This window comes from Myotis lucifugus, unplaced genomic scaffold (genome assembly GCF_000147115.1).
Source record: "Myotis lucifugus unplaced genomic scaffold, Myoluc2.0 scaffold_3, whole genome shotgun sequence".
Lineage (NCBI taxonomy): Eukaryota > Metazoa > Chordata > Mammalia > Chiroptera > Vespertilionidae > Myotis > Myotis lucifugus.
The window spans coordinates 17,665,356-17,692,928 of NW_005871051.1; the positions used below are offsets into that span (position 1 = coordinate 17,665,356).

Genomic DNA, 27,573 nt, shown 5'->3' on the forward strand with positions numbered 1-27,573 from the left:
GGAGGATGCCAGAACAGAGAGCAGTTCAGATACCCCAACTGGTGGACTTAACCTGTCAGCAGGAGACGCAGGGGTGAAGGAGAGGCCCACCTGGCATGGAGTACTTGGAGAAGTCAGGCAGAGTGTGTGAGAAGGAGACAGTGCTGCCCCCACTGGGACTGGACATGCCACTGGCGACAGGCGAGGACGACACCTTCCCATTGATGGTGGCATAGTTGGGGAGGCTGCCCACTCGGTCTCCCATGGACATCCTCCACTTCTCTGGCAAGGCCGGTGTTGGACTCCCTTGCCGGAAGGCTGCCGAATCTGGCGAAGGGGAGGTGGCGGGGCTGCTCAGGCCCGGGTAGTAGGCAGGAGACACAGGGAAGGAGGGCGTGGAAGGAGCCTGGTAACCAGAGGCACTGCTCTGCCGGGACAGCGTGGGTCTCCGGTCCTCAGGGGTGGAGTAGCCGCCATAGGCCACGTGCCGATCTAAGCTGGGGCTGCCAGGAACCACGGATCCAGATGCTCCAAGATGACGGCCCAGGATGGGGCTTCCGGGGCTGGATATTGTGTTGCCATGGAGATTGGAGGCCAAGTTGCCCTGGTGGGCTCCAGGATGCCGGCCCAGGCTGGGGCTCCCTGGAGTGGTGGCCACATTACCAGGGAGGCCTGAGGCCTGGTGGGCCCCCGGCTGCTGGCCGCGGCTGGGGCTCCCTGGAGTGACAGCCACACTGCCATGGAGGCCTGAGGCCTGGTGGGCCCCAGGGTGCCGGCCCAGGCTGGGGCTTCCTGGAGTGGTCACTGCACTGCTCTGGGGGCTGGAAACCACATTACCATGGAAACCAGTTGCTGGCGGGCCCATCACCTGGCGATGGCTCAAACTGGGGCTGCTGGGGGCAGCCATGCCAGGGTTGACAGCTCGGCGGCCAAAGCCGGGACTGGAGGGAGTGTTGGTGCCCACTGTCCTGTGGCGTGCTTGAGGGCTCCCAGGGACTGCGTGGACACCAGCCGCATTGAACTGAGGCCGGGCCTGGCTTTCTGGGGAGCTGAACTGCTGAAGTGAGTAGTCGGGGCTGCTGTAGCTGCTGCCCACGGTTGGAAGAGGAGAAGAACTCTGGTAGCTTCTCTGAGCCGAAGGGCTGGGCTGGCCCAGGCTGCCAGAGCGGAAGCCAGAATCCAGCAGAGGCTGGGTGGGTGTCCGGGGGCCCTGGTCACTGCTCTCCCCCGATGGGAAACTCCCCACCGAAGTGCTAGAGAGAGAAAGAGCAGATTGAGATGTCAGCAAATGTACTTAATGAAGAACAGGTTTCAGTGAGCACTCAGACTTCCCTCCCACCACTAGCACCAGCAGTGAGCTCCACTTGCACGCATGGGAATGTCAAGGCTTTTACATCACCCTATGGCACCGTCAGAAGAAACTGAGGCTCAGATAGGTTAAGCAATTGGCTCATGATCACACGGCTCATAAAAGACCAGGGTTTCGAGTCAGCTGTGTCTGATTCCAAAGCACATGTTTTCCCCGCTGTACTACTCTGGCTCCTGAACCAAAGTCAAAGCGAGGAGCTCTCTTCCATTGAAACTGAAGGTGACTGAGTCTAATGAGCAAAATAAACTAACAAAATAGAAACAGACTTCTAGATAGAGAACAGACTGACAGCTGTCAGAGGGGAGGGGTGGAGGGGGGCTGGGTGAAAAAGGTGAAAGGATTAAACCAAGGGGGAAAAACTCATAGACACAGACAACAGTTTGGGGATTACCAGAGGGAAAGGGGGATGGGAGGAGGTAGAAGAGGGTAAAGGAATGCATGGTGAAGGAAGGACACAATACAACATACAGGTGATGAATTATAGAATTGTACACCTGAAACCTATATAATTTTATTAACCAATGTCGCCCCAATAATGAAATTAAAATAAAAAAACTGTAGGTGACTCCTTGTCAACTCCATATCACAGAAACTGAACACTGGAGAAGGGGCCAAACACCGGGATCCCGTTCCCACTGGAAATGTCCCACCCTGATTCGGTCTCCCCAGGTGTGCCATCATTACCTGCAAATGTTGTGGGTGTCAGAACTGTGCTTTCATTCCTGAGTAGCTCCAAAAACCAAAGATAAGGAAGTCTCATCGAGGGAGATTTCAGCTCATTATAAGGTCTGCTCTCCAGCCATTGGATCTGGCCAGTAACGGAGCGAGCTCCCTTGCACAGTAATGAGACTCCCATCACTAGGAGCATTTAGGCAAAGGCTAACTAACCTCTTGACCTGACTGTTGTGAAGGGAATATCTTCCATTGGAGGGTTAGATTAGGAGAGCTCAGAGGTCGAACCCAATTCTAAGACTGATAAAATTCCGTTCAGAGGAGAGTGTGCCTGGGGGAACGGCCACAATCAAAGGTTCTCCTCTGAAGTTAAGTACAAGGCCAAAGGGAAATATAACGCAATGGCCTCTGAGTTGGGAAACTTGGATTCTGCTGTTCAAGTTTTCCCATCTGAAAAAAATAAGGGGGTTGGGTGGGATGACCCTGATTCTTTCCAGATACAAACTTCCATCCCTCGATGACATGGCAGGAGAGACAAAGGTTGGCAGGGACCTCGCCTGAGCAGCAGCTGCAGGGTGGTGGCAGGCAGGCTCTGCACCAGGAGGCCCAGGGGGAGGAGGAACCCCTTAGGAAGACGATGGGCCAAAGCCTGGAGCTGGCGACTGGGAGGATTCTCCAGGCGGCCAGCCCACTGTGAACCGGTCGGATAAGCTCAGGTCTCCTGGGTGATGTGAGGTGGAGGGCCAGGCAAGAGCCAAGGGCCGGGTGAAGTCAGGGGTCAGACCAGGACAAAGTCTACCTCCCATCACAGAAGGGGCCAGATTGGAAGAAAGAAGCAGAGACCCAAGCTCTGCCTCCCAATGCGGCCACCTCAGAAGTTTCCCTCCCAACTTCTGGAAGGAATAACCTGTATTCTGAGGCGGGGAGGATGTGTCAGGCTGAGTGGGACAGGAGTTTTGGAAGATCAATCCCAGAGGGAAAACGCTAGCTTCCTGAGCCCCGACAAGAGCCAAGATCACAGCCGGAGGCATGTGAGTGGAAACTTCCTAATGGCAGGGCTCTCCGAATGCCAGCAACAGTGGCTGAGGTGAGGAAGACGCCCCCCCCTTCCTTTCAAAGAAGACCATACCTCTGCCCAAGGCAGACCGCCCGAGAAATGGAGCCGTCTGCCCCAGCAGGAGACTGGAGGGGCAAGGTGGACTGAGGGTGGGGCATGCTGGGCTCGAGGGTTCAGAATTCTTAGAATTCTAAGAATTCTGGCTGTGCCGTCCTTCTAGAAAAGCCCTCTCCCTCCCGCCTCACCTTTTAACACCATGCTCATCCAGCCCCAGAAATCCTCCCTGCACCCCTAGTCAGGAGTCATGGCCCCCTGCTCTGGGCTCTGAGAACTTTACTTATGCGCCTGCTTTGGGCACATCTGACTGATGGGCACCGTACCCAGGTCTGGTCGGGAGGCAGAGACGTGGGCTCCCAACCAGAGGCCTTGGGTCTGAATCCTATTTCTGCTACTGCTGAGCTGCAGGACTGTGAGCAAGCTACTTCACCGCTCTGTGCCTCAGTTTCCTCGTCTGGAAAGTGGGAGTGATAATAGTACTTACCTCATAGGATCGCTGTGAAGATTAAATAAAATAGCCACAGGACACATTTAGCCAAGGGCCTGGCCACAGGAAGCATGCTCTACCTAGCGATGGCTGCTGCTGGGTTTTAACCTTGGGGGAGCGACCCCGCCTGGTTCACCTTCACACCCCCATCCCTTCCAGCACAGTTCTGGGTGGTGGGATTGAGCTCAGCCTGGGGATTATAGCTGCCCACGGATGTGGCACTCGGGGGATGCTCTCTCAAGGTGCCCTGAGGAGCTGGTTTCCCAGGGACAGCATCTGGATGTTATTTCTGCCTGTCCACACCCTGAACAGACCCAAGAGGCCTACCCACGCTGGCCCAGGCCTGGATTCTCACCCCCCACATGCTCTTCCTCCCCACTTACCTGTCAGCGCTGAGGATGGGGCTGCTGGTGGAGAGGGGGCTAGGGGAGACAAAGGAGCCGCCCAGGGTCCCGTTCCTCAGGGGTGTGTCGTGGCCATAGGCCTGGGCAGCTGGGGCGCTAAAGCTCTTGGGCTCAGGGTCCTGAGATCGGGGCCCAGCCACTGCTGTCCGCACCACCGACTCGACGTAGCTCCGGGGCTCTGGAAGCAGCAAGGAGACAGAGACTGAGCACAGATCCATAGGGTGCCATGGGGACCCCATCCAAACTGCCAGGGCGCCCACCTCTCCAGAGTCCAGCCTTGGGGACAGCCAAGCACACAAAGGGCACTTCTGGGGCTCCTGCCGGCCCATGCCCGCCCCTCTTCCGCATCTTGGAGAAGCTGTGGGAGCCCCACAGAACCTTTCCATGGCCTCGCTCAGACCTCCCAGGAAAGGGACCCCAGCTCTGCCTCCCAATGCGGCCACCTCAGAATCTTCCCTCCCAGAGCCAGGATGTCCATCCCAGCTGGCATCCCTCTCAGCTGCATCTTTTCTTTCACGACTCTGCTCCCAACCCCCAGGCCCTTCTAGGTACTCCAGGCACCGTTGGAGTCTGGGCTCTCTGTGGACCTAGAGCTCCAGTCGGCCTTGCCCCTATCTGGACAGCACCAGGGCTTACACAGGCTTCACCCCACACCCAGGATCCTGAGACGGGCTTGCTGTCCTAGCAGCAGGCCTGCGCCGGTGAGTCACGCCCAGCCCCTTCATGCCAAGCACACCCAGCCTCCTGCCTGACACACTTCGCATTCCTCCCGAGGCTGACACCATCATCCCCACGTGGTGTTCAGAATATCCTAAGAGGAAGGGGGTGGAGGGACAGGGGCCAGAAAGGTCATCTCACAGATGAGGACCTTGAAGCCTGGAGAGTGAAATGTCGGGAGGCCTGGCCAGGGTTCGTCCAAGTCCCCCCTCTGAGGCCAGCCCCAAACTAACTCGACATTAAGCAGGGAGAAGCAGCAGGACGCCCTGGGCTTCTCCAGGGACCTGATGAAGGATGGATGACATCCTCCACCTCCAAACCTGGCACGGGGTCCCATCTCCCTCAGGAGGGACGTGACTGAGCACAGACCCACCCTCTGCCCACAGTGCTGGCATCTGCTGAAACTAGCCCGAGGAACCGAAGAACCTGTGCACGCCGGCTGGCCAGGCCCCGGTGCCTTTGTGGCCAGGACTGTGCTGATCACTGAGTCAGAACAGCCCTTCCCTTGGCCCAAAGAAAACACTACTTTGGAAGGAGCCTCATCACCACGGCGTTAGGGGCTCCTGGGCGTGGCTTCTGAAGTGACCTCAAGATCTGACAATGCATCCAGGCCCAGGGTCTGGGAGCCCTGTGGGCAACTCCAGCCAGAGGCTGCCAGCAGGGCCTAGTTTTCACAGAGTTCCCTCCAACCAACAGCAGGGGCAGTGGATGGGGGTGGGGCAGGATGTCTGCAAAGGGACAGCTCGGAGCAATCTATTCCAGGTACGGGGTGCAGGGTGATGTAGCCTCAGCCACCTCAGCACTCAAAGCTAGAGTCCATGTGGGCAGAGGTCAGCAAGGCATCCTCAAGACCCCGCTCAACCAGCCCAGGCCACCTGCCCACTTCACAGAAGCCCCAGGCCACATCCATTCCCAAGGCACTGGTGCTGTGCCATCTGTGCCCAAGGCCCTACTGGAACCAGGAGATGCCACAGAGATCTTCTGACCCGGGACAGGCGCACTTTCTTATAAAGGACCTGGTAGTAAATGTTAGGCTTGGTGGTCGGACAGCCTCTGACACAACTACTCAATTCATTATTGCAGAGTGAGAACAGCTGTGGCAACAGCACATAAACCAATGAGTGTGTCTGAGTTGCAATAAAACTGTCTTACAAAAATAGATGGTGGACCAGATTTGACCAAGTTTGCTTACCTCTGGTCTAACCCATCTCCTCAGCCCAGAGAGGTGTAGCGATTTGTCCCAGAACACAGCCAATTAGTGGTTGTGGATACTAGCACCACGGCCTCCTGATCTCATTGATGGCTCAGGGTGGCCTAGAGAGGGGCCACAGTCTCATGGGGGCACCCAGAACTGGCTGCTACCCAGAACTCCAACCCATCACCCAGAGAAGAGTCAACTCCACAGGGCTATTCATAATGATAAAAATAGCCCTGGCTGGTGTTTCTCAGTGGTTAGAGCGTTGGTCCACACACTGAAGGGTCACGGGTTCGATTTCGGGTCAACAGCATGTACCTGGGTTGCATGTTCAATCCCCACTGGGGCACATGCATGAGGCAGCACATGCATGAGGCAACCAATCAATGTGTCTCTCTTACATTGATGTCTCTCTCTCTTCCCCCCCCTTCCACTCTCTCTAAAAATTATTCAAGAAATATCCTCCAGAGAGGATTAACAAAATAATAATAATAATAATAATAATAATAATAACAAACAATATATGAAGAAAGTAGGATTTGGGGAATGTAAGTATCTTGCCCAAGTCATACAGAGGCAGTGGGAACCAGGTGGTCTGGCCCAGAGCCTGCTCTCGGGCCCACTGCACATATGGCCAGCTGAAAATTGGGGAGCTGATAATTTCAGTGTATCTTTAGCCTTGGAGGCTGGCTCTGTGTCCTGGGGTAACCCAGCTTGGCAGAAGAGGGCCTCACACCCTCCCCACCATTCCTCACTGCCTGAGGTCACTCTTTCTGAAAATTCCTCCTGAACCCTTCCAGGCTCCCAGCCTCACCAGGGTCCCCACAGCACTCGGCACACTTCTCTCCCACCCAGAGACGGCAGGAGGATCCATCCGCCCCCTTGTGCAGTGCCTGACACCTAGTAGGCCCTAGATACGTCTCTGTCCCACAAACTAGCAGATGCATGATCTACCCTCCAGCCCTACCCAGACGAAGGTGCGTCATAACTAAGATCTAAGAGGCACACATTCATTTTTCTCATTCCCTGGAAGTCTTGTTGACCGCAAAGCTCAAGCTAAAACCCACATGACCTCTGAAGCGTGCGCTCTTCTCCCACCAGCAATGGCCCCCGGGTCCATGTAGACCTGGGTGAAGTCCCTTTGCTCAATCTCTGCTCCTCAGGAACCCAGAGCAAGAGGGACTTGAGGAAGTTATTTGATTTTCTGAGTCCATCTCAAGAACTATTCAAAACCAACCTTTTAGGCCAAAAACTCAGTTTTTCCAAGTTTTCAGATGCAGATTTCTATACTGAAAATTCCTCCTTTTCCTGTCTATTCCTGCCCCACCCCACCTCAGTACCATGTACAACTTGTGGGCTCCCATTTTTCTAGTCCAACTGCCTTAACCACTCAGCCACGACTACTGCATGGGCTCACTTGTTGTATGGGTGACCTGGGAGAGGCTGCTGACCCTTTCTGGGACTCCGTTTCCTCATCTGTAAAATGGGAATGAGAATACGCACCTGCCCAGCCAGGATCAAGTGACAGGAGTTCCTTCTAATTCTTTCTTGGTGACTCCAATCAGCTGTTTACACTCTGCACCACCATTGCTGGCCTGTGCCCCTGCCGGGCCTAAGCCCCAACTGGGCCTGCGCCTGCCTCCCTCCACCCTCTCTCCTGCTGCTTCCCTTCTCTCCTCCAATCCTGGGGCAGCTGCACCCAGAGGCAACAGGGTTGGGCAGCAGGGGGGAGAGGTGGGGCCAGGGAGGGTGCTTCATGTAGAACATTCCAAGAGCCCAAACCCATTCCAAGTGGCTGTTGGCGGCTGAGAGCAGCTGGAGTCCCAAGAGAGACTTGGCCCCACCAGGCTGGGGGACTGTCGCCTCTTTACCCACACCCTAAAGTGCATTCTCTGCCTCCCAGGAGAGGCTCTTTGCCTGGACAGGAGGGCGCCTGTCCACTCCAAGTAAATGAAGACTTGTGGGTGGGGGAGAGGGAGGAAGTAAAGAGACCCCCGAGTCCCAATCCAGAAGCTCAAAAGTCAGAATTTCAGACCTTTTCGATTGGGCCACATGCTACTCCTCTGAGCTCCCATTACACCCCAGTCCTACCCCACTCAGCATCCCACCTGATGCTGAAATCTCACTTGTCTTTATACCCTCAGTGCCTCGGACAGGACCTGGCACATAGTAGGTGCTCAATAAGTCTGCATCCCACAGCCCTGCCCTAAAATCCCAGGTGCCACAGAACACCCAGCACCAAGGATTCAGAGCAGGAAGAATCCCAGGAGGGGACATTTCTAGACCCATGTGTCTTCCTTTATGCAAAATCGGTGCCCTCTAATCCTCTGGAGGAGCAGAACCTAACGTGAACGCCCCCTTTCCCTTTCCTCCCTGTGTCACTGAGTATATATTTCTTCCCTGTGTCACTGAGTATATATTCTGGATGTTGGCCTCACGTCTTTATTGCTAAAGGCTTTCTTCCTCTCCTTTCTTCATGAAAGAGTACCCAGTCCCCATGCCCAGTAAAGTCACTGTTTATGTTCAGAGGTTGTGCCCATGGCAACCACATGGAAAGGGACATCATCCACATGCTGATCCAATGTAGGATCTCAGCTGTGCCTGACTGATGTGTGGGCCTAGACAAGTCATTTAACATCCCCAAATGTCATCTCCTCACCTGTAAAATGGGGTTCCTAGCACCTTCTTCTCAGTGCTTCTGTGATTATCAAACAAGATGTGAAGTGACCCCACATAGTCTTGTCCCTGCCTGTTGAACCCCACTCTATACCACAGTCCCCCTAGTATCCCCTAATTCCAGCCTGCAGCTCCCCCTTGCTCTCAGCCTCACTGACTTTGTAGTTCCTACAAAAAACATGCTGTTGACGCCCACCCCAGGGCCTTTGCACATGCCCTTTGCCTCTACGTGGAATGCTCTCCTCCCATCCCAGTTCCACCAAGTTAATGTCACTCACTCTCACATCTCACTTCTTCAGCCAAGAGCAGGGTCTTTGCTGTAAGGTCACATAAAACTTCATCCCTTCCCTTCAGAGCACTGACCTCGGTATGTAATTCTGAGTGATCATTTAATTCTGGCTCCTGTTCATGCATATGCTCCATGAGGATTAGGAGCCACTATATCCTCGAAGCCTGGCACAGGGCCTGTCCCATAGTAAGCACACAAAATATGTATTGACTAACTGAATCAATGAATGGCAGGATAAATTAATAGGAGCATTTAGCATGGTGCCTTGAACGGAGCAGAGTCCCCTGAAGTCTTTCTTTCCCCTGGCTGAGTAATTCTGCCTCTGACCACTTTTCTCACAGGCATTTTTTTCCCCCATCAAAGTGTCAGCAGGGAAAGCAGAGCTTCAGAGGGTCAGCAAGGAATGTGCTTTCGTCTGACCGGGAGGCAGTACATGAGTCAGGAAAAATGAAACTGGCTGCCCACAGCCTAGCTCCCTGCCCGACCCACCCCACTTCTCAGGCCATGGCAGCAATTCCAACCCCCACGCTGCACTCCCAGGGCGCCGTGCCTGGATGCAGGAGGAGGGCTTTGAAATGGCCACTTGACTAGGAGACAGGAGATATTTCCACTCTCAGCCCCACTGCCTCCTAACTGTGGCCTGGGGCAGATGCCCCCACCCTCCCCCACAAGCAGGACCTCAGCTCCACAGCTGTGAAATGATGGGTGCGGCGGGGCTGATCCCTAAGAACCTTCCCCTCCTAACTCTGTGGCTTAAGGACAGATGGTAGCAGGGGAGGGGGGACTGGAGGCCTTGTAGGTGAGAGTCAGGCATGTGGACAATGGGCAGGTCTCAGCTCGGTATTTTAGATACTCACTCCTCTAAAAGGTCATCCCAGAGTGGAAAAGAGCCAGGGCCTGTCAGCCTGTGGGAGAGTCCCCCTCAAACCTTCCCACGGGAGAGGGCTTGAGGGCCCACCAGTCTGTTGGAGTCAGCAACCACGAGGAGAGCGTGGGTGGGCATCTGAAAGACACGGACGCTGGCTCCGGGGCCAAGCTTACTCTACACTCTTGTCCCAGCGTCCCTGCCTGTCGGGAACCAGCCGCCAGGAGCAAGCTGCAGCTCACCCCGCTCTGGGATCGGTTGCTGGGGTGCCTTGTTCTGCAACCTCCAGGCAGCCTGGCGTGGTTGTCCAAACTCAGGCTAAAAGTGGGCAAAACTTTATGGAATCTCTAGCCATCTTGCCTGGGGGATGGCAGATTCAGAGCAGCACAGCACATGCCCTCTTTGGGGGTAGAGTATCAAGGCGGTAAGTGCAAAGGAAAGCAGAAGTGGGTTTAAGAAAACTAGGCCACAGGGACCTAGGGTCCCAGTGGGAAGTCAGAACATCTAACATGTCAAGCTGGAAGGTGCTTCTACACTCATCTAAGCCGCCCTGGTGGAGATGGCCTGACCACACCAGGTGCCACCAAACCACACCCAGGCCACCCAGGCTAGCACCCCCCTGTGTTTCACCTGCTGCTGAGTCATCATTTGAACTCTGTTCCTAATAACGTAAAGGCTTTCAACCAGACTGCATCCCCTTTCTGCTTCCCCATGTACAATGTGGAGTTCATCTAAATTAGGGGTTAGGCGGAGACACAGACACGCTAACGCCTTGAAACCGCCAACATTATGTGTATGGTATCCAGATGCACAGGGGTGAGTCCATAGCTTTTCTGAAATCCCCAAAGGCATCAAAATCCCAGAAAAACAGACCTCCTATCATCTGTATTGATAAGAAACCAGGCAAGAGCTTCAAGAAGTCAACTCATGGCTCTAAGACAGTGGTTCCAAGGGGTGACTGTCCCCTTAGGGGACACTTGCAATGTTGGAGACATTTTAATTATCATGAGTACGTGGGTGCTACTGGCATCAGGCAGAGGCCAGGGATGCTTCTAAACATCCCACAATGCACAGGGCAGCCCCACAACTAAGAATCATCCGGCCCCCAATGTCAGTAGTACGAAGGCTGAAACCCGTTCCGAGCTCTGCATGCGGAGTACACCCAGGAAATGGAATAATGAGCCCCTGCCCTGTGTGAGTCCCCTCGCACTCCAAAGCGGCTTGCTGTACCCCAGAAGGCTGACAGAAATGCCACTGGGGTGGCAGCGACAGGGGGTGTTTTGTCAGCAAGGCACTGGCCGTGCCTGAACCCGAGCCACGAGCTCCTCAGTCAGGGCTCAGGTGGTTTCTGGGGGACAGCTCATCACCAGGGGGTAGGGACCAGGAGGCTATGTGCCTGGTCCCTTGAGACGTGGTCAGCAAAGGGCTGCCCCTGGCCAGCCAGCCAGCTCTGTATGAAAAGCCATTCCCAGACCCAGACAGCGGGAAGCAGCACACAGCAAGCCAGCACTTACCTCCCGACGGCTCCATCACCTCCTGCCCCCCATCCTCCTCTGGGGAAGATGAGAAGAGAGGTGGGAGGAAAGAGAGGCAGGCGATGAAGAGGAGAGGGAGAGCAAAAGGGAGAGAAAGATCAATTAACAGAGATTACTTCTTGAGAGAGAATTAGCTGAGAAAAGGGAGGTGGGAAAGCAGGGGTGAGGCTAGGGCAGCGGTGACTCTCCACAGAAGTGCCCCGAGGGGAGGGGTGAGGTCCACCCTGACAGGACCCCGGGTTCCAAGGCGCCTGGGCGTGGTGGCAAGGTGCTCAGGGCACACAGTGTAAAGAGGGCCTGGCTCCCAGGAGCTGCAGGCCCGGCCCCCATGGCTCTAAGTCCAAGCCATCCCTGTCACAGCCGCTGCCCAGGGTTCTCTCAGGCTGGGTCTCAAGCAGGAGTGTCCTGGCCTGGTGAGAGGCCGCCCCACCCCCTCTTCTCCTGTGACTGTGTCCCTGGCCATGCAGAACCTCCTGAGTGTGAGGCTGTGACAGGCCGTGTGTCTGTGGGTCACACACACATGCCATTGCGCTCCTACCTGGCAGGATCAGTCTTCTGGTGACTAAGGAAAAGAAGCCACGTTGGCCCCAGAGTCCCAGCCCAGCCCTAACATCCGAGTCTAGGGAGCAAGTTCTGGACTCAGCGTGCTGGAAATGGCCACTGAGGGCCCAGGGCCCCCACTTTCTCCTTCCCCCACAGGAAGGAGAGGAGCGGGGAGATGTGACGAGGAAGTGGGAGGCATGAGCCTGGTATGAGTGTGTGTGGGCATGCCTGCATGTGTGTGCACATGTGTATGCGTACACGAGTGTCTGAACACCAGGGCACGGGGCAGCCTGGCTTCTGGCAGAGAGCTGACCAACTCCAAGGAAACCAAGGCCAGGCCTCAAATCCCCAAGTCAGAGGACGCTGGGAGTGGTGTTGACCCCACAAGTCAATGGGCAGGAAGGCTGCAAAGGGATCTCCCTCCTCAATCTGGGTCTCAGCGTGGGCACAACCCAAGCTGCCAACTTGTTTCCAGGAAGGTCTGGATAACCCACCACCTCTGGGCCCCGCCCAGGACCACAGGGGTCCTCCAAGTCCCCACTCCTCCCTCTGGCCTCCCCGCCGCCTCCCTTCCAGCCACAGCCACTCACCGCCCTTGGGATGCAACAGGATATCTGCTGGGTTGTGGGGTTTCAGGCCCAGAGCAGACAGGGGTGTCTTGGCCAGACCTGGAGGGGAGCGCACTGTGTGGGAAAGAAGAGGGGAGGCATGGGGAGTGAGTCGGGAGGTGTAGGGGAGGGGGCAGGAGGGAGGGTACCCATTGGTGAGGGCTCATTGGGGAGGAATGGGCCACAGGAGCGGGAACAGAGGAACCAGTCCCAGCCCAGGAGCGCACAGCTGTGGCTCCACTGCCCTTCCCTGTCTGGGTGTTTCTCTGCAGTTTGAAGGTAAACTGAGTCGGGATATGGTGTCCTTGTCCAGGCCTTGCCTCTCCACCTTGAGAAAATCCTTCCTTTCCCTAGGCCCTTAGTTTCTTCACTACAGTCCCTTTACATGCCATGGTTTAACATACATGCAGGTTTCTTTGGCTATCTCTGATTTTTCCCATATGTTATTCCCTCTTCCTCCTCCTCTCCCCCCACATATAGTCTTTCTAAGCCAGGCACTTAGATGGACTTAGAGAACAAAAGAAAATGGAGCATCCAGAGGGCACATCCTGTCATGGACAGATGGAGGAGAAGGGGTCAGTGGAACCATGCCAACCCTGAGAGCCCAGGCCAGCGGCAGCCAAAGGTCTTTGACTCGCAACCAAGCGTGTCCCTTGCACACTCCAGGCAGAATTTCCCAGCATGAGGCCCTCTATTCCCCAAAACCTCAGTGTTCTAGAAGAGGGAGAAGCCCAATCTCCGTAATCCTCGGGCCAGAGCACCAACTCCCTGCACTAACCTCAGGTCCCTCCCAAGCCACATGTCCAGGTCAGAAGTGTCACATAACACACAAGGTCAGAAAGGGCTGCCAGGCTTTGTCCGACCAGCCAAGGAAGAGGCCAGACTCTAAGCTGATCTACAGAGAGATTGTTACACCCAGTCACGAGATTTTTCAATAGCGGCTGCCATGTATCCTAACACATCTCCAAGGAGAAGCAAAAAAAAAGAGCTCTCTTTCTGCTATCCCGGTCATCAGGAGCCTGCAGAAAACATGAGCTCTGAGGACACGCAGCCACACAGATCCGCCAGCCGAGGCTGCCTGCCCCGCACCCACAGCCTCAACAGACTAGCTGTGGCCCTCAGCTATCCAGCATAGCAGATCTAGAACTAACTCTGACCCATCTACATTCCCCAAAAAACAGTAAGCCTACAGGAAACCAACAAAAAATATAATCTCTCAAGGCAAAGTACCTAAATAACTTCTATATGTTTGCAGGTGAGTAGATACGTGTCTGTGAGCATAGTGAGACATCACAGGGCGCCAGTGGGTAGCCCACTCCTGCCCTCCACCTCACTTTGTCCTCAGATGCCCAAAAGATAAATACAGCAGAGGGGACAACTGTGTACAAACACACAGCCGGGCATTGGGTAGGTCTAGGCGTGGTGTCTTTTGGTCCCTCTCTCTCCCTTTACACACATACACAGAAGTATCTTGCCATAGACACTTATCAGCACATATTAATGTTTTTCAGACAATGGATTTCAATGCCCAACTTCAGAGGCCACGAAGAACCATGAAGGCTCTCCAGGCCCCAAGTGTGGGAGGCTTCTCTCGTTTCCCCTCATGCATCTCCAGCTCCCTACTTGCTCATGTCCCCAGCCTGCAGGACCTGGCCCTTCTCTGAGGCGGACGAGTGGGTGGCCCTAAAGCCAGGCAAAGCTTTTGCTTCAGGGAGAATTCCTTGCATTTCTCCGCCTCTGCCCTCTCTCCCAGCCCTGTGCATGGATGAAACCTCTGACTTACTCTCCCCTCCCGCTCCAGGGCACCCAGGACTGACCAAGGGGAGAAAGAGAAAAACGGGGAGCGTGAACAAGTAGTAAAACCCAACCCAAGCTCAGCCTACAGGGCTTCCGTCCCAAACGGAGGATGGCCAAGATCTTGGCTATTTGGACTGATAGGGAATTAGAGTAGGTGTGAAGGTGAAGGGTAAGGCCAGGGAGAGACTCCACGGAGTCATAAAAGGCCACAGAGCTGCCTCTTGAGTAGATTGCCCAAGGCTTGTACTGTCCAATAGGGTCGCCATGAGCCACATGGGGCTACGGAGAACTTGCAATGTGACCAGTCTGAACCGAGAGCTGTAACACACAGATTTCAAAGATTTGGTGTGAAACAGGAGCACAAAATATCTCAATATTTACCATTCCATGTTGAAATGATAATATTTTAGATCGCTGGGGTTAAATAAAATCTATTATTAAAATTCATTTCACTGGTTTCTTTTTATATTTTTTAGAGATTGAAAAATACCTCATTACTATTTTTATAGTGATTTACCTGTTGAGATGATAATATTTTGAATACTTGGGGTTAAATAAAAAAGATCATTAAATTTAATTTCTCCAGTTTCTCGATATGTTTTTTAAATGTGGCTACTTGAAATGTTTAAAGAACAAACGTGGCTCGTGTCTTATTTCCTTTGGACAGCATTGCTCTAGGGAGAGCCATGGCCTCCAGTCATGACGTCAGCCTCCCGCATGCCCCAGATAGCAGGCGACACAAGTTCTACTGGAGCAAGGGCCTGGTTCTGGTGTCAGCCACCAGGAGAACACAGGGCCCACCCAGCTCTCCTCCTCACACCCCTCCCCTCTCACGGGGCAAATGCATAGATAGCTTGGGCCCAGCCCAGCCAACCTGATCCCAGAGCAACACCAGTCTCCCCTCCTCTGCCAACCCAGGCCTCTCCCGGGAACCCTGGAGCCTTCACAGCCCAGTGTTGTTCCTTCACTGCTTTCCCACAAAGCGCTTCTCCAAGCTCCTCTGCACGGTCTCTTCCACCATAAAAAGGAGCACTGTCCCACTCCTGTGCTCATCCAGCCTTCTCTTTGGGTGGAAACCCCTCTGACCTTTGGGGATTTGCCTCTTTGGTGAGTGCATCGGGGGTGCAGACTAAATGCTCCCGCCTGAAGGCAAGGATGGGAGAGATGGGACTCAGTAAGCCTGAGCATGCGGGGCCTGTCTTTCCTTGACAGACACTGAATGACCGGCCCAGACGCACACAGAAATGGGCATTAGAAGCAAGAAGGTTAAGGGTTGTCTTGCTTGTCACAAAGAGTCACTTTAGGATACGGGATGTTTTGTATGAAGGATGCAAAGTCTCAACGTCTAGAAAAACTCCACACCCAGGAGCCCAGGGGCCCCAATGTCAGTCAGTGGGACCCTAAGACGTCGCTACTGTCTCTGTAGATGTGGGGTGTGGACCACAGAAAAGAAGGGAAATGGGGGTGGAAGGTGAAGTGAAATGAGCCACAGGGTGATTAGGGACAGACTGTGGCTCTGCTCAACTTTGCCAGCACCCCCCACCCCAAACCTGGGGTGCTTACACAGGCAGGGGTTGAGAGGGGCCCAAGGGGACCCAAGGAAGACAGGCTTAGTGGGGAGCTCTTACCCCCACTGGGCGGTGGACTGGATGGAGCGGTTCCCTCCATCTCCTCAAAGGCCTCTTTGTAGCTGTGCAAGTGGGGCTGCAGGAGAAAAACAAGGGGAGGACAGGGGGTACATTAGTGGCCATAACCTTGAGAAGGAGGTGTTTCCCAGTTAACCAGGCCGCAAAGCCCCTCGCCAACCCGACCCTCCACCCCTGCCAGGTGAACAGAGATCAAAGGCAGATGCTGCCCATATTTATGGCCCCTACAACTCCTTGTAGCCAAGAGAACGGAAAGTGGTTATTTTTCCAGGCCATTTGTAAGGCAAGGCGGACTTCAGGAGCACCTGCTTTGGAAATATTTCAAACAGGGCCAAAGTGAAGGGCTGGGGGCAGGGGACATGGGTCCTAGCGGAAGGCAGGAAAGAAAAGATGTCCAAAAGCCATTCATGTCCAGAATGACTCAGCCTGGATTCTATCGGACATGGACTACTCGCATCAGAACCTTCCAGAGTGCACGTTTAGAATGCAGGTTCCCCATCCCAGAGCTAACATGCTGGAACCTCTGGAGGTGGATTCGGGAATCTACATTTTAACAAACTCCCGGTGATTATTATGCACATTGAAGTTTAAGACCCAATGCCTCAAACCACTGAAATGTCTCAGCAATGCAAAGGTTTCAGCATTGAAGTTAGATCTCCAGAGAAAATCCTATACCTAGAAAGGGCTCAAAAACACTTTGTCAGACTCTATGATCTGGTTTGAAGTTTACAGACTGTGGTCGCTGTGTCACACCCAGATTCTTACCAACTGCTCAGGGAGCTCTTTAGGAGTCAAGAAGGGAACTCAATCTCAATGTTAATGGAAGACACGAGGACATAAAAGCTATTTAGGGAAGGAAATGAGCTCCAGGTTCCACATGCTGAAGCCTTGGGTGAGGATGCGGAGAGGAAAACAATTACTAGGTTACTGACAGGTCCATGCTGCCCAGTGGACCATCATGTTGCTGGGGCATTCAGATGGGCTCTGCTACCTTCTGTGGCCCCAGCATGTGGTCTAAGGACTCACCTCTTTGGGCCGCCCTCCAGGATTGAGAGCAATTGTGAGAGCCAGCTCCGGGGACACACACTGAACTGGGGAGCGCACCCCAGGACTCCGGGGGGATGAGGGTTCTGGAGACTGGTTTTCATACTGTCCATCGCTGGCTGCCCGCCTCCGGAGAGGGGCTGGGGGCTCTGCAGGCTGCTTCTCCCGAGCCTGCACCCCTGGGAGGAACGGCAGGGCAGAGAGGGCCATGAGCATATTGTATGAGAAAGGATCGATGGGGCCTGATTCCCCCAGAGGAGACAGTTCACACTCAGGGGCCATGCTGGAGCTGGGCCTGCCTCCCTCTGCACCTCCCCCTGCCTCCCTCTGCCCACACCCTGGGTTTCTCTGCAGGGCGGGGGACCTGCTTAAGTTGGGCTGGCCTTCACCAGGAATCTAGTCCGCACAGGGTTGGGGCCCAGAACACAAAGGACTGATACAAGAAACAGATGTCAACTCCTTCCAAGGCCTGGAGGCAGAGGGCCAGAGCTTCCAGGCAAATGAGGGAAGGTGGAGGGAGGAGAGACAGTCTCCAAGGCGACTGATCAACCAACAAGCAACATCAGGCCCATGGGGGAGAACTTTTGGAAAGAGTGCATAATGCATCATCTTGCAAATGGTGCTCCCAAGAAGGAACAAAGAAATGACTAAGTCTTGTTATAAAGTCTCCAGCCCAAACTGGCCCCTGGAATATTGCTGACCTTCTCCGGGGTTCCCCAACCTCATCCAGTGCACTTCTGAAACCTCTTACCAACTTCCCTTATGCCCGTCCTTGGCTACCCACCCCTTTCTTGCCCCCAAAATGGTCCAGGGTCCTACCCTGCCCCTTCCCACAGAATAGCCTGCAGAGCTGGAGTCATGAGCTCCATCTGCTTTTCTGTCCTTCCTTCCATTGCTTGGGCCTGGGGATGTTGTTAACCCCACCCTCCTTCCTTCCCACTCTCTCTTCCCACAGCTGGGCTGTGGCACGGAACACATTGCCTCACTGAGCTGGCTTCAGAATCCTAGAAAACTTACCCTCCCCCCCTACCCCCGGGTCCCAGAGACCAAGACTCAGGCTCCTAGTCCTGATCAGCTCGTGCCAGCTCTCAGCCCTGCCCTCACCCCCACCCAAGAGCAGGGAGGTGCTGGGACTTACCAAAGGTCACATGGGACTGAGACCCTGGCTACACCAGCCCCATGCCAGCACACCTGGGAACCCTGTCCCATGGCACACATGCACTCACACATACACGTACGCACACATACATGTACATGCACCGCACACACGCATATACTGCTGGCCCCTAGGAATGTGCCGGTGCAGCCAAGCAGTAATCACCCTCCTTCAGACCGAATCATCTACCACCCAGAGTGGGGTCTGCACACCACGGGCGGCCTCCCAGCTCCCGTCTGGCACGGTCGCTGAGGCTGCCATGAGAAGCACATGCTGGGAAGCCTTCCTACTTGCCATGAATAGCAGGCTGCCTGCTGCCAACTCCAGGGACGGGCACATACACACACACACACAGACACACTCCGACACACACATTCATACTTGCCCATAGTTAGGGGCCCCGTCTGGAGAGCCGCCAGACTGGCACACACACTTACAAATGCAGAAGGTACCCGGTGGTGTTTCGAGTCTCCACGTGGAGCTATTTATCCTTAGGGGGCAGCCTGCCTGCCATCTCAACTAAGAGAAAAGAGCCCAAATGGGGACTGTAATCTCGACTCACAAACTTTTATTTAAAGAAAACAAGCTCCTCGCTTTGAAGTGCCCTGACTTTCAGAATAGAAACTTGGGGCTCACATCATCCTAACCAGGGGCCAGATGAAAGATGGGGTGCATCTCCAAAAGTCTTGAGCAGCGCACAGGGACCCCATTGCATACCGGGCCCTCGGCCGTCAGAGCAGCCACCTGCACCCCCCACCATGCCTGCGGGCGCCCCTAGCCTCAGCTGCACTTCTCTCTCTCCCTCCGAGCCCCCTTCCTCTCAGCCTTCCTGGGCGCTTGGTTCAGAACTACTGCTGGTTTCATTCCTGGCAAAAACATTAGAGAGAAACAGACATAGCCATTGATTTTCTAATAATAATTGTGACAAAGGAGGCCCATTTGGAAAAGGCTCTTGGGGTTTGGAACTGAGTTCAGCCCCAAGGTTAACAGAAATGCATTAGGGCTGGTTTCAGTTCCGGCTGGCCCAGCCCCGCAGCCTCTTCCTGGCAGATCCCTGTGCCTTGGTGAGGAGTGGCCCGTTTCCCTGTGTAGGATCTGATGTCTGCCCTTGAAAGTGGGTCTGTTGGAGGCACTGAATTTCCCAGAGGAACAAAGAACCTTCGCCCCAGTGTGCCCGTGACAACCTCCATGTTCAGGTGGTTGCAATGGCTGGAGGGAGGCTGGGCTGCTGGAGGGGCTTACCAACTGTGGAGGGCGGACCCTCACAGAAGGCTGTTGGACACCTGAAGGCCATCTCCCCTCTTCCCGGCCCCTCTCTAGTGCCACCAGAGCAGCACATGGAGCGTGGTCTGTCCAGAGGCAGAGGGACAACCAGAATGACCTCCAAAGAGAGAGGGCGCTGCAGGGGAGCCTCCCTCTACAGGAGGGGAAGACCCCACATTCCACTCCCACGGGACAGCCCCTCCCCCGCAGAGCGCCCCACGGCACCAGTGCCCAGCCAGGGCCTCTCACATTCTTTGAACACAGTGTCTCACTGTTGTCCCCCTTGGCAGGCCCAGATCTGCCCCTCAGTGCCCGGAGAGCCATGTTCCCTCTCTCTTGTCTTTCCCTATGGGAGGGGAGATGAAGCTGGGCGGAGGGGAGAGAAGAGAGCCCCATTGTTCCCCAGCCAAGCTGGGCCGTCTGGCCACAGGCTGACAGCCAGTGTCAGAGAGAGAACAGCCCTCCCTCACGTCCTGGAGACTGACCGATAATAAAAATAGGCCTGCTCCCCCGCCCTCAACCCCAGGCCTTTCTGTCTCTAGGGCCCTCTCTCTCTCAGGGCCACCATGCCTATGTGCTCCACTCTCTACACGCACACAGGCACCACACACATACACGTATACACACACGTGTGTGCACACATAGCCTTCGCCCAACAGGAACAGCGGGAGGTCAGGGTCACCCTCAGAACCTCTCGTCAGCCCCTTCCTACAGCAATCAAGTGTTCTTTAGGATAATGATGGGCCACACTCAGAGCCCTTTGTAGCCCTCTCAGGACTCACACACCGTGGGCACTGGGCCTTCCCCACCGCCTGTAGGACAGGGGTCACTTCAGCCCAGGGCCTCCACACGAGCCGCCAGACCTGAAGAGCAGGGCGCCGGAACAGCCCCATTTCCCAGGGGTCCTCACTCCGCTCTCCAGATGGTGTTGAGCTTGGGAGCAGCTGGCTGTAGGGCTCCCCTCTAAAGCAGGCTAGACCTGTGACACTAAATCCGCCTCATCTAGCACACACACAATCATACTCTCACACACACACACACACACTCATATACACACTCACAGACACACACACTCACACACACACTCATACACACACACACACATTCATACACACTCACACTCATACACACACTCACACACTCATACACACACACTCATACACACACTCATACACACACACACACTCACTCATACATACATGCACACACACACACTCATACACACATGCACACACAAACATGCACTGCAATTCTGGGGCTGTAGTTCTAACACCATCAATACATACCCTCTGGTAGGGTCCAGCCCTGCCCGCCCCTGATCCCACAGACAAATATCCCCAGTGTCAGGCTTCATCACAGGCCTTCCCTTCAAGCCCATCCTGGCTGCTTCCACCCCACAGACCCAGCTCTTCCTTCCAGCCTTCCGATTTCCAGAAAGACTGGATTCCCTCAGCTCCAGGTGGCGGGACAGGTGTCCGATGGCATGCCGGGGCTCCGGAAGTGAGGGGATCCGGAAGGCCACCTGCTTGGGCCAGGGCACCAGAAAGCCACACGGCGATCACACTAGCAGCCCCAGGGCAAGCCATGCCAGCTCCCCTCAGGACAGGCCCACCACCCCAGAACGGCCCCAAACCCCAGGCCCAGCTGAACCCTGCACTCCCCACCACTGGGCCGAGAAAAAGGAGGAGGGAGAGAAGAGGAGGCAGACAGGGGCATTCTGCTAGAGCCATCTCCCCATTTTCCATGGACTGGGAGAAGGGAGGTCCAGGAAATACCAGATATTGCTATTGGGAGTCAACTGTGCCCACCACCCCCTAATAAGCCTTTTCCCGGAACTAGTCAAGGTCACGGCATCTTCTCCTGGGCTCAGGCCTGCAGCTCCAAGGAGCAGGGAAAGAATAAGGTGACTCGGTCCCCAGGTCTAAAAGGCTATAGGTCCATTTGTCAAGAGACCAAGGTAGACACAGTGAACTCCATCACTCTCAAACAGAGCAATCTGGCCCTTGATGAAGGGTCCCCCATGTTGGGAAGTACCCACAGCAGGGCAGAGATCCCTCCATTTTTCACATGGGGAAACTTAGCTCTGAGCAATGAAGAGACTTGCCCAGGGTCACAGAGGTGGTCACGTCAGACCCAGGGCCACACCCAGGGCTTCTGACTCTTGGCCGTGGGTATCAGAGATTTGGAATGAGGTCACAGCGGTGCTCTGTCTCCAGGGAGTGCTATACTCAGGAGTGGACAGAGCAGCAGGAGCTGGGCATCACTCTTTGTCTCCTGCTGAGGCCCCAGACCTGGCGCTGAGCTCCCTCACTGCAAAGGCCTGCGTGTCCACAGGGAGCCTGAGAGTTAGTCTCCTTACCCCAGACCCTGTTCCTAGCAGGTAAGGCCAAGGCTGGAAGCATCAGGCCTGTGTCCATGCAGAAGAGGGAGCACTCACTCATGCAGAAGGAAGGAGGAGGGAGGATGGACAGGTAGGCAAAGAGAGAGAAGGGGGAAGTGAGAAAAGGAGAGAGAAGGGGGGCAGTGAGAAAAGGAGAGAGAAGGGGGCAGTGAGAAAAGGAGAGAGAAGGGGGCAGTGAGCAAAGGAGAGAGGGTCAAAGAGAATAGGAAACAGATGGAAAGAAGAGAACAGAAGAAGGAGAAGAAGAAAAGTGAAGAGGAAATGGAAAAATAAGGAGAGAGGAAGAAAGAGGCAAAAGTATGGAAGAAATAGTCCATGAAGGAGGAGGGGAAGAGAGAAACTGAGAGCTGAGATGAGGGCCATGGAGTTATAAAGGGGAGAGGAGAGGAGAGGAACCAACCAGAGAGGGAGGAAGATCGGAGCCGGTGGAGAGGAGGGTGCTGGTAGCTGACACTTAGCCCAAGACCCTGCAATCTGGCGTTGTACGCTGCCCACACCACCCCGGGGGAGCCGGCAGGGACGGGAGGCAAGCAGGAAGGGAAGGGATGACACCAGGCAAGGAAGGCACCACACCCATGGCACAGGGGACAGATGGACATGGGACAACGAAGAACGCAAGGAACGAGGCATTAAACAAGACAAAACAAAACAAAAACAAAGAGAAAATCAAATTAGTTGGTATTCTGGTCACACTCTGGAGGAAAGGGGGAAGAGGTCAGATAAGAAGAGAGGATGGATCTAGGATTTTACTCCTCCAAAGGGCAGACAGACCTCCTGCTGTTCGGCAGGTCACCATGTCCCTCTAATTTCTACCCCCAGCCTGGGCCCAGGAGATTTCAGTCCTGTTGCCCCACATGTCACCTGCCCCTCACAGTCAGCATGGCCCCACCCTGGGTCCTCTCTCCTCTCATGGGCACCTGCCTCTTCCTGGATTCAGCTGTGACCACGCCAGGCTGAGTCCAAGGGTCCTACTCCCTGGCATCCAAGCTTCCCTCAGCCCTTTGTTCTTCCATCACACCTACCATAGAAATCCTGCTCTGTGGGATTTTCTACTCCTGCCCAAAGCTGCTGGGCATCACTGCAAAGTCCTTAAAGTGAGCCTGCCTGGATGCACTATGAGGATCTGCTATGTCATCCCTTCATTCACCCTAGCTGACTCCCAAGCCATCTTCACACTCATGGCCTCCCAGTGACCACTATCACTGGCTTCCAGGGACCCACGCCCTTTCAGCTTTCCTCCACACGTCACAAGCTGCTCCACAGCAGTTTCTCTGCTGGTTCCTCCTACGTCCCTAACTGCTGAATGTGTGAGATGCCAGATGCACTCCTGGGACCTCTCCTCTACCTGTGCTCACGCTCTAGGAGATGGCATACAGCGGTATGCTTTACATGATAGCCACACAATGCTACCCTCACATTTCTAAGCTCGATCCTCCCCCTGAGACTCCTAACTTATATGTCCCACCATCTTGGATGTTTTGTGGGCATCTCAAATCTAACATGGCAAAAGTCACACTTACGATATCCCCTCTAAGCCAAGCTCTTCCTATATCGGTACCCATCTCAATAAAGAACAACTCCATCCTCTAGTTGCTAAGGTCAAAAACCTTGACTTCCCTATATCTATGCTTTATTATTTCATGAAGAGGCATCTCACCTCGTGATTTCTTGCTCTTACATCCCACTGCTGGTCTACCTATAAGTTTTTAATGACTCCACCTCAAAAATATGCCTACCATCTTGATCCAAATCAGCAGCCTCCTAACTGGTCTTCTTTCTTCCATGCAGGCCACACTGATCCTTTTAGAACAAGTCAGATGAAATCACTCTTCTGCTCAAATCCTTCCTAAGGCTCCTCACAACAAAATGAGCAAAAGCCAAAGTTTATATGATCACCTACAAGGCCCATGTAAGCTGGCCCTCATTCCCATGACCTCTCTGACTTCGTGTCCCACTACACTCCCCATAGCAGGTATACTCCTTTGCACTTGGTGTTCACCTGGCACGTTCCCTCACCACCCAGAAAAGCCATCCCTAACCATCCTATAAAAAGTGTAACCACCCACCCACCCTCAACCCTTCACTGGCACTTTGCTGCTTTATCTCCACGGCACTTATCACCCATCTGACATATTGTATATGTCTTTGCTTAATTTGTTTATTGTCCAACTCCACCATGAAGGCAAAGATTTTTCTTTGTTTACCACCATTTTTCCAGAGCCTAGAATAGCATGTAGCACAGATTAGGGGTTCATATTGGATGAATAATCGAATGGAGGGTTCTCAATTCAAGCTCCCAAAGCTCCCTATGTCTATATCTATCCCTCATTATTTCATGAAGAGGTACCTCACCTCCTGGATGAGCCTAAATTATCCACCTAGGCTCCTAAGCCTATCTCCTTTTACTTTCTTAGAGACCTTATCCTATCAATTTCTTTCTTTCTCATCTGTTTTTTTCTCCCTCTAACCTCCATATTCTCTCTTTTCCTATATGTACAAAAAGTTCTAAATATCTTGCTACCCTCTTTAGCTACCATCTTCTCTCCTTTTATCACAAAACCACTCAGAAGAGTAGTTAACATGCTGTCTACACTCCCTCCCCACTCACTCAGTCCCTCAGTCTGGCTTCTATCACCATCACCCTACTGAAAATATGCCTTTGAAAATCACTGAGGCCACCTAATTGGCAAGCCCAGTGCATTTTTCTCAGTCCTCCTTCTCATGACCTCTCTACAGTGACATTGCTGCCCTTCCCCCCGCTCCTCCTCCTGGAAACCCTTTACTATCCTGACTTCTGTGATGACCCACAGTCCGCATCTCCTCTCACCAGCATGAACATTCATTCTCAGTCCACTGTATGGCCTCCATTTCCATCATGGCTGTTTTACCCTACGTTCTTTTCTCTGCATGCCCAGTGACATAGACATCATCCATGCCCAAAGATGTACATTTCACCTTTGTGAGGATGGCTCCAAATCTATAGCTCTTTCAGACTCCAATTCTGTATATTCAATTGCCTTTCATACATCTCTACCTACAGGCTCCACCATCACCTCAAACTGTTACCCTGAAGTCTTCATCTTACACTAAACTTGCTCTTTCTCCTAACTCCTGGCTTGTTAATGGAACTATCATTCTATTTCTATTCATGGAACTGCAGAATCATCTTTGATGTCTCCCTTTCCCTCACCCACTACATCCAATCAATTTGTAAACACCCACTTCTTGCACAGCATCCTTGGCATTCATCTCTTCTTTTTCATTTCCATGGTCAGCACCCTGATCCAGTCCCCATACCCAAGCTATCTAATATGCTCCTACATCTCCCAACTCAAAGTATCTCCAAAACTACAGCTTCCTAAACTACATCTCAGATCATGGCATACTCTCCCGATTAAAATAAAGTTTCCTACACTGCCACTAAGTAAGTTTCAAGCTCTTTAGTCTGGCTTTTAAGACCAACCAGAGGCAGGACCCAGGCTACCTTTCTTGACTCCTATGTTTTTCTGTCTTCACTGTGCAACCTCTTTCTCCAATTACCCTATTCAGTTTCCAAAATCCTACCCATTGTCCAAGATTCTGTTTAAAACCCACACTCAACACAGAGTCACTCCAATCTCTCGCTGATAGTGATATCTCCTTTTTCCTCGATCCCACAGAACTTTCTCCATACTTCCCTTATTACCAATGACTTTAAAGTTCCAGCTCTTTTTTCCTCTTAATAAACTCTAGACTCCTTAAGGATAAGATCCACATCTTGCTCCCAACATGCATTGAAATCTCTATCTCTAGAGACATTTGAGATCAGTCTAGTCACAGAACTGGGATCATAAGATAACTTGATTGGACTCACCAACTCTGACTCTTATTTCTTTTTCTTGTCTTATTGCACTGGCTAGGACATCCAATACAATGTTAAATGATAGTGGTGATAATGGGTATGCTTACTTTGTCCCTGGCTGTGATAATATTTCTAATGTTTCACAAGAAAGTGTAGTGTGTGCTACAGGTTTCTGGTACCTACCCCTTAATAAGTTAAAAAAAACTACGTCATTGTTCTCTGAGATCTAAGCTGAAATAAAGCATAAGGAGTTGTTGGATCAAAGTGGAAAGAACCAGGGACATGATACAGAGCATGGAGGATAGCCAAGTAGGAAAATGAAGACCTGAGGGAGAAAAGCCAGGAGAAACCAGATCAAGTTCATGGCCATGAAGACATTCTCCCTTAGATCTGAGCTTCCTGGGTTACTCATGTTAAAGCTTATGTTCCAGCTTCTTGTGGAATTAGAATGAGCAGAAAGAGGTGATGGAAATTTATCCTCCCTAGCTTCTAGACTATTCTGCACATTGATCCTGCTTATGTGCCTTTATCTACACTTGCATGGCTTGCATGGCAGACATCCTGAAGGGTTACTAAGGATCTGCTGACATAAAAAACACTGTTCATGACGGGCATGGACCAGAGAGACCCCTTTACAGGCCTGGAAACCAGGTATAACTGCTCCTCTATGCATCTCATCCCTTCTCCTGAGTCATACACAGTTGGTGGAAGAAATGGGAGCAGAGATGTGCCAATAATATCGCCCCTTTCCTATGACTTCTTGGCAGCCAAAGACCGAGCAGCTACGAGATACAGAGGCTGAACGCCAAGACCTCAGAAACTAGTAGGAGAGAAAAGGCTGAGGGGGGATGCACTACAAGATGGGCATCCTTCCTGAAACATTCAGGTATGCCTTCCTCTTGAGCTAGCTCCAGGAGAGCTATACAGAAGGGTTTTATTAGGGGGAGGTAATTCATCTTGTTCCTCAGAGAAAAGTCCCCTGGATCCTACCCTTCATTAGGCTAGACTGCCACTATTCCTCAGGCCACTACCCCAATTCTGTAAAATATTGAGAGGGCTCCATTCCCCTCCCTTCAGAAAACCAGGAGGAAAAGTCTGGACCACTCCCATGGAGTCTTTCTTTCACTGCTAGGGTTACAGAGCTACTTATCCTGTGTTTTGACTCTTGGATAAAAGCAATCATGTGCTGCTAGACTAGCTCTCCAGGGGAGAGCCCTAATTGCCAGTTTCAATGGTGTAACTTCTTCCATTATGGCCAATTTCAAGTCATGGACAGTTGAGCTGGGGACTGTGCTCTGCTCTGGGTGTCCATGCCCCCACACCCAGGTCCTGGGCCCAGCCCAATAGCCAGCTGGCCTACTTCCCCAAACCCACCATCCATCCCCAGCAAGGGTGTCTCCCTCTCCTTGCAGCTGGCATGGTGACTCAGCTTCCCATAAATTTAGGAAAAAGGGGTGCAGGGCAGAGTCAGCTGCCCAGATTGCTCTTCTCCTCCCTGAGCTTCCACCACTCTATCAGCTGAGGAACTTGGCACAAGCCCCCTGCCCTCCAGCCCCAGTCTCTGGTTCACACCTGCCTGGGCTTTAGCTACATAACAAAATCAAGCCATAGGATTCCCCACCTGGTTTGAATACCCCCATGAATGGTCATAGGCTTAGGCCAGTGGAAAGGAAGAGCACCCTTCCTGGCCCCCCCAATATGGCCCGAACAGACTGCCATTTCTTGCCTTTATCTCTCCAATAAGCTCTTCCTATTGCTCCACTCTCTCCTCTCTCCAGAAAGATAAGCCCATTCACGTTCTGATAGGAAATGAAGCTTTGTTTCTCAGCATCTGCTTCCTCATACAAAGCTGGTCCTAAAGCGAGGACCAACAGGACAACTGGGCCAGAAGAGGGACATGGGCCTCCTCCGGAAACAGAGAAATATCCTGAAAGGACCCACCAGGATGGACACTCAGAGCGCAAGGGCGTCA

The 27,573-nt window shown here is 53.3% G+C and overlaps 1 protein-coding gene across 1 annotated transcript in view; it reads right to left on the reverse strand.

The window, feature by feature from the left end:
- TNS1 (tensin 1) overlaps positions 1–27,573 on the reverse strand; it is a 188,013-nt gene that overhangs the window by 16,221 nt on the left and 144,219 nt on the right. Inside the window, 6 exon segments of the mRNA XM_014462563.2 lie at positions 91–1,232; positions 4,005–4,203; positions 11,282–11,320; positions 12,436–12,528; positions 15,879–15,954; positions 16,923–17,119. Of these exon segments, the coding sequence (XP_014318049.2) occupies positions 91–1,232; positions 4,005–4,203; positions 11,282–11,320; positions 12,436–12,528; positions 15,879–15,954; positions 16,923–17,119 (1,746 nt within the window).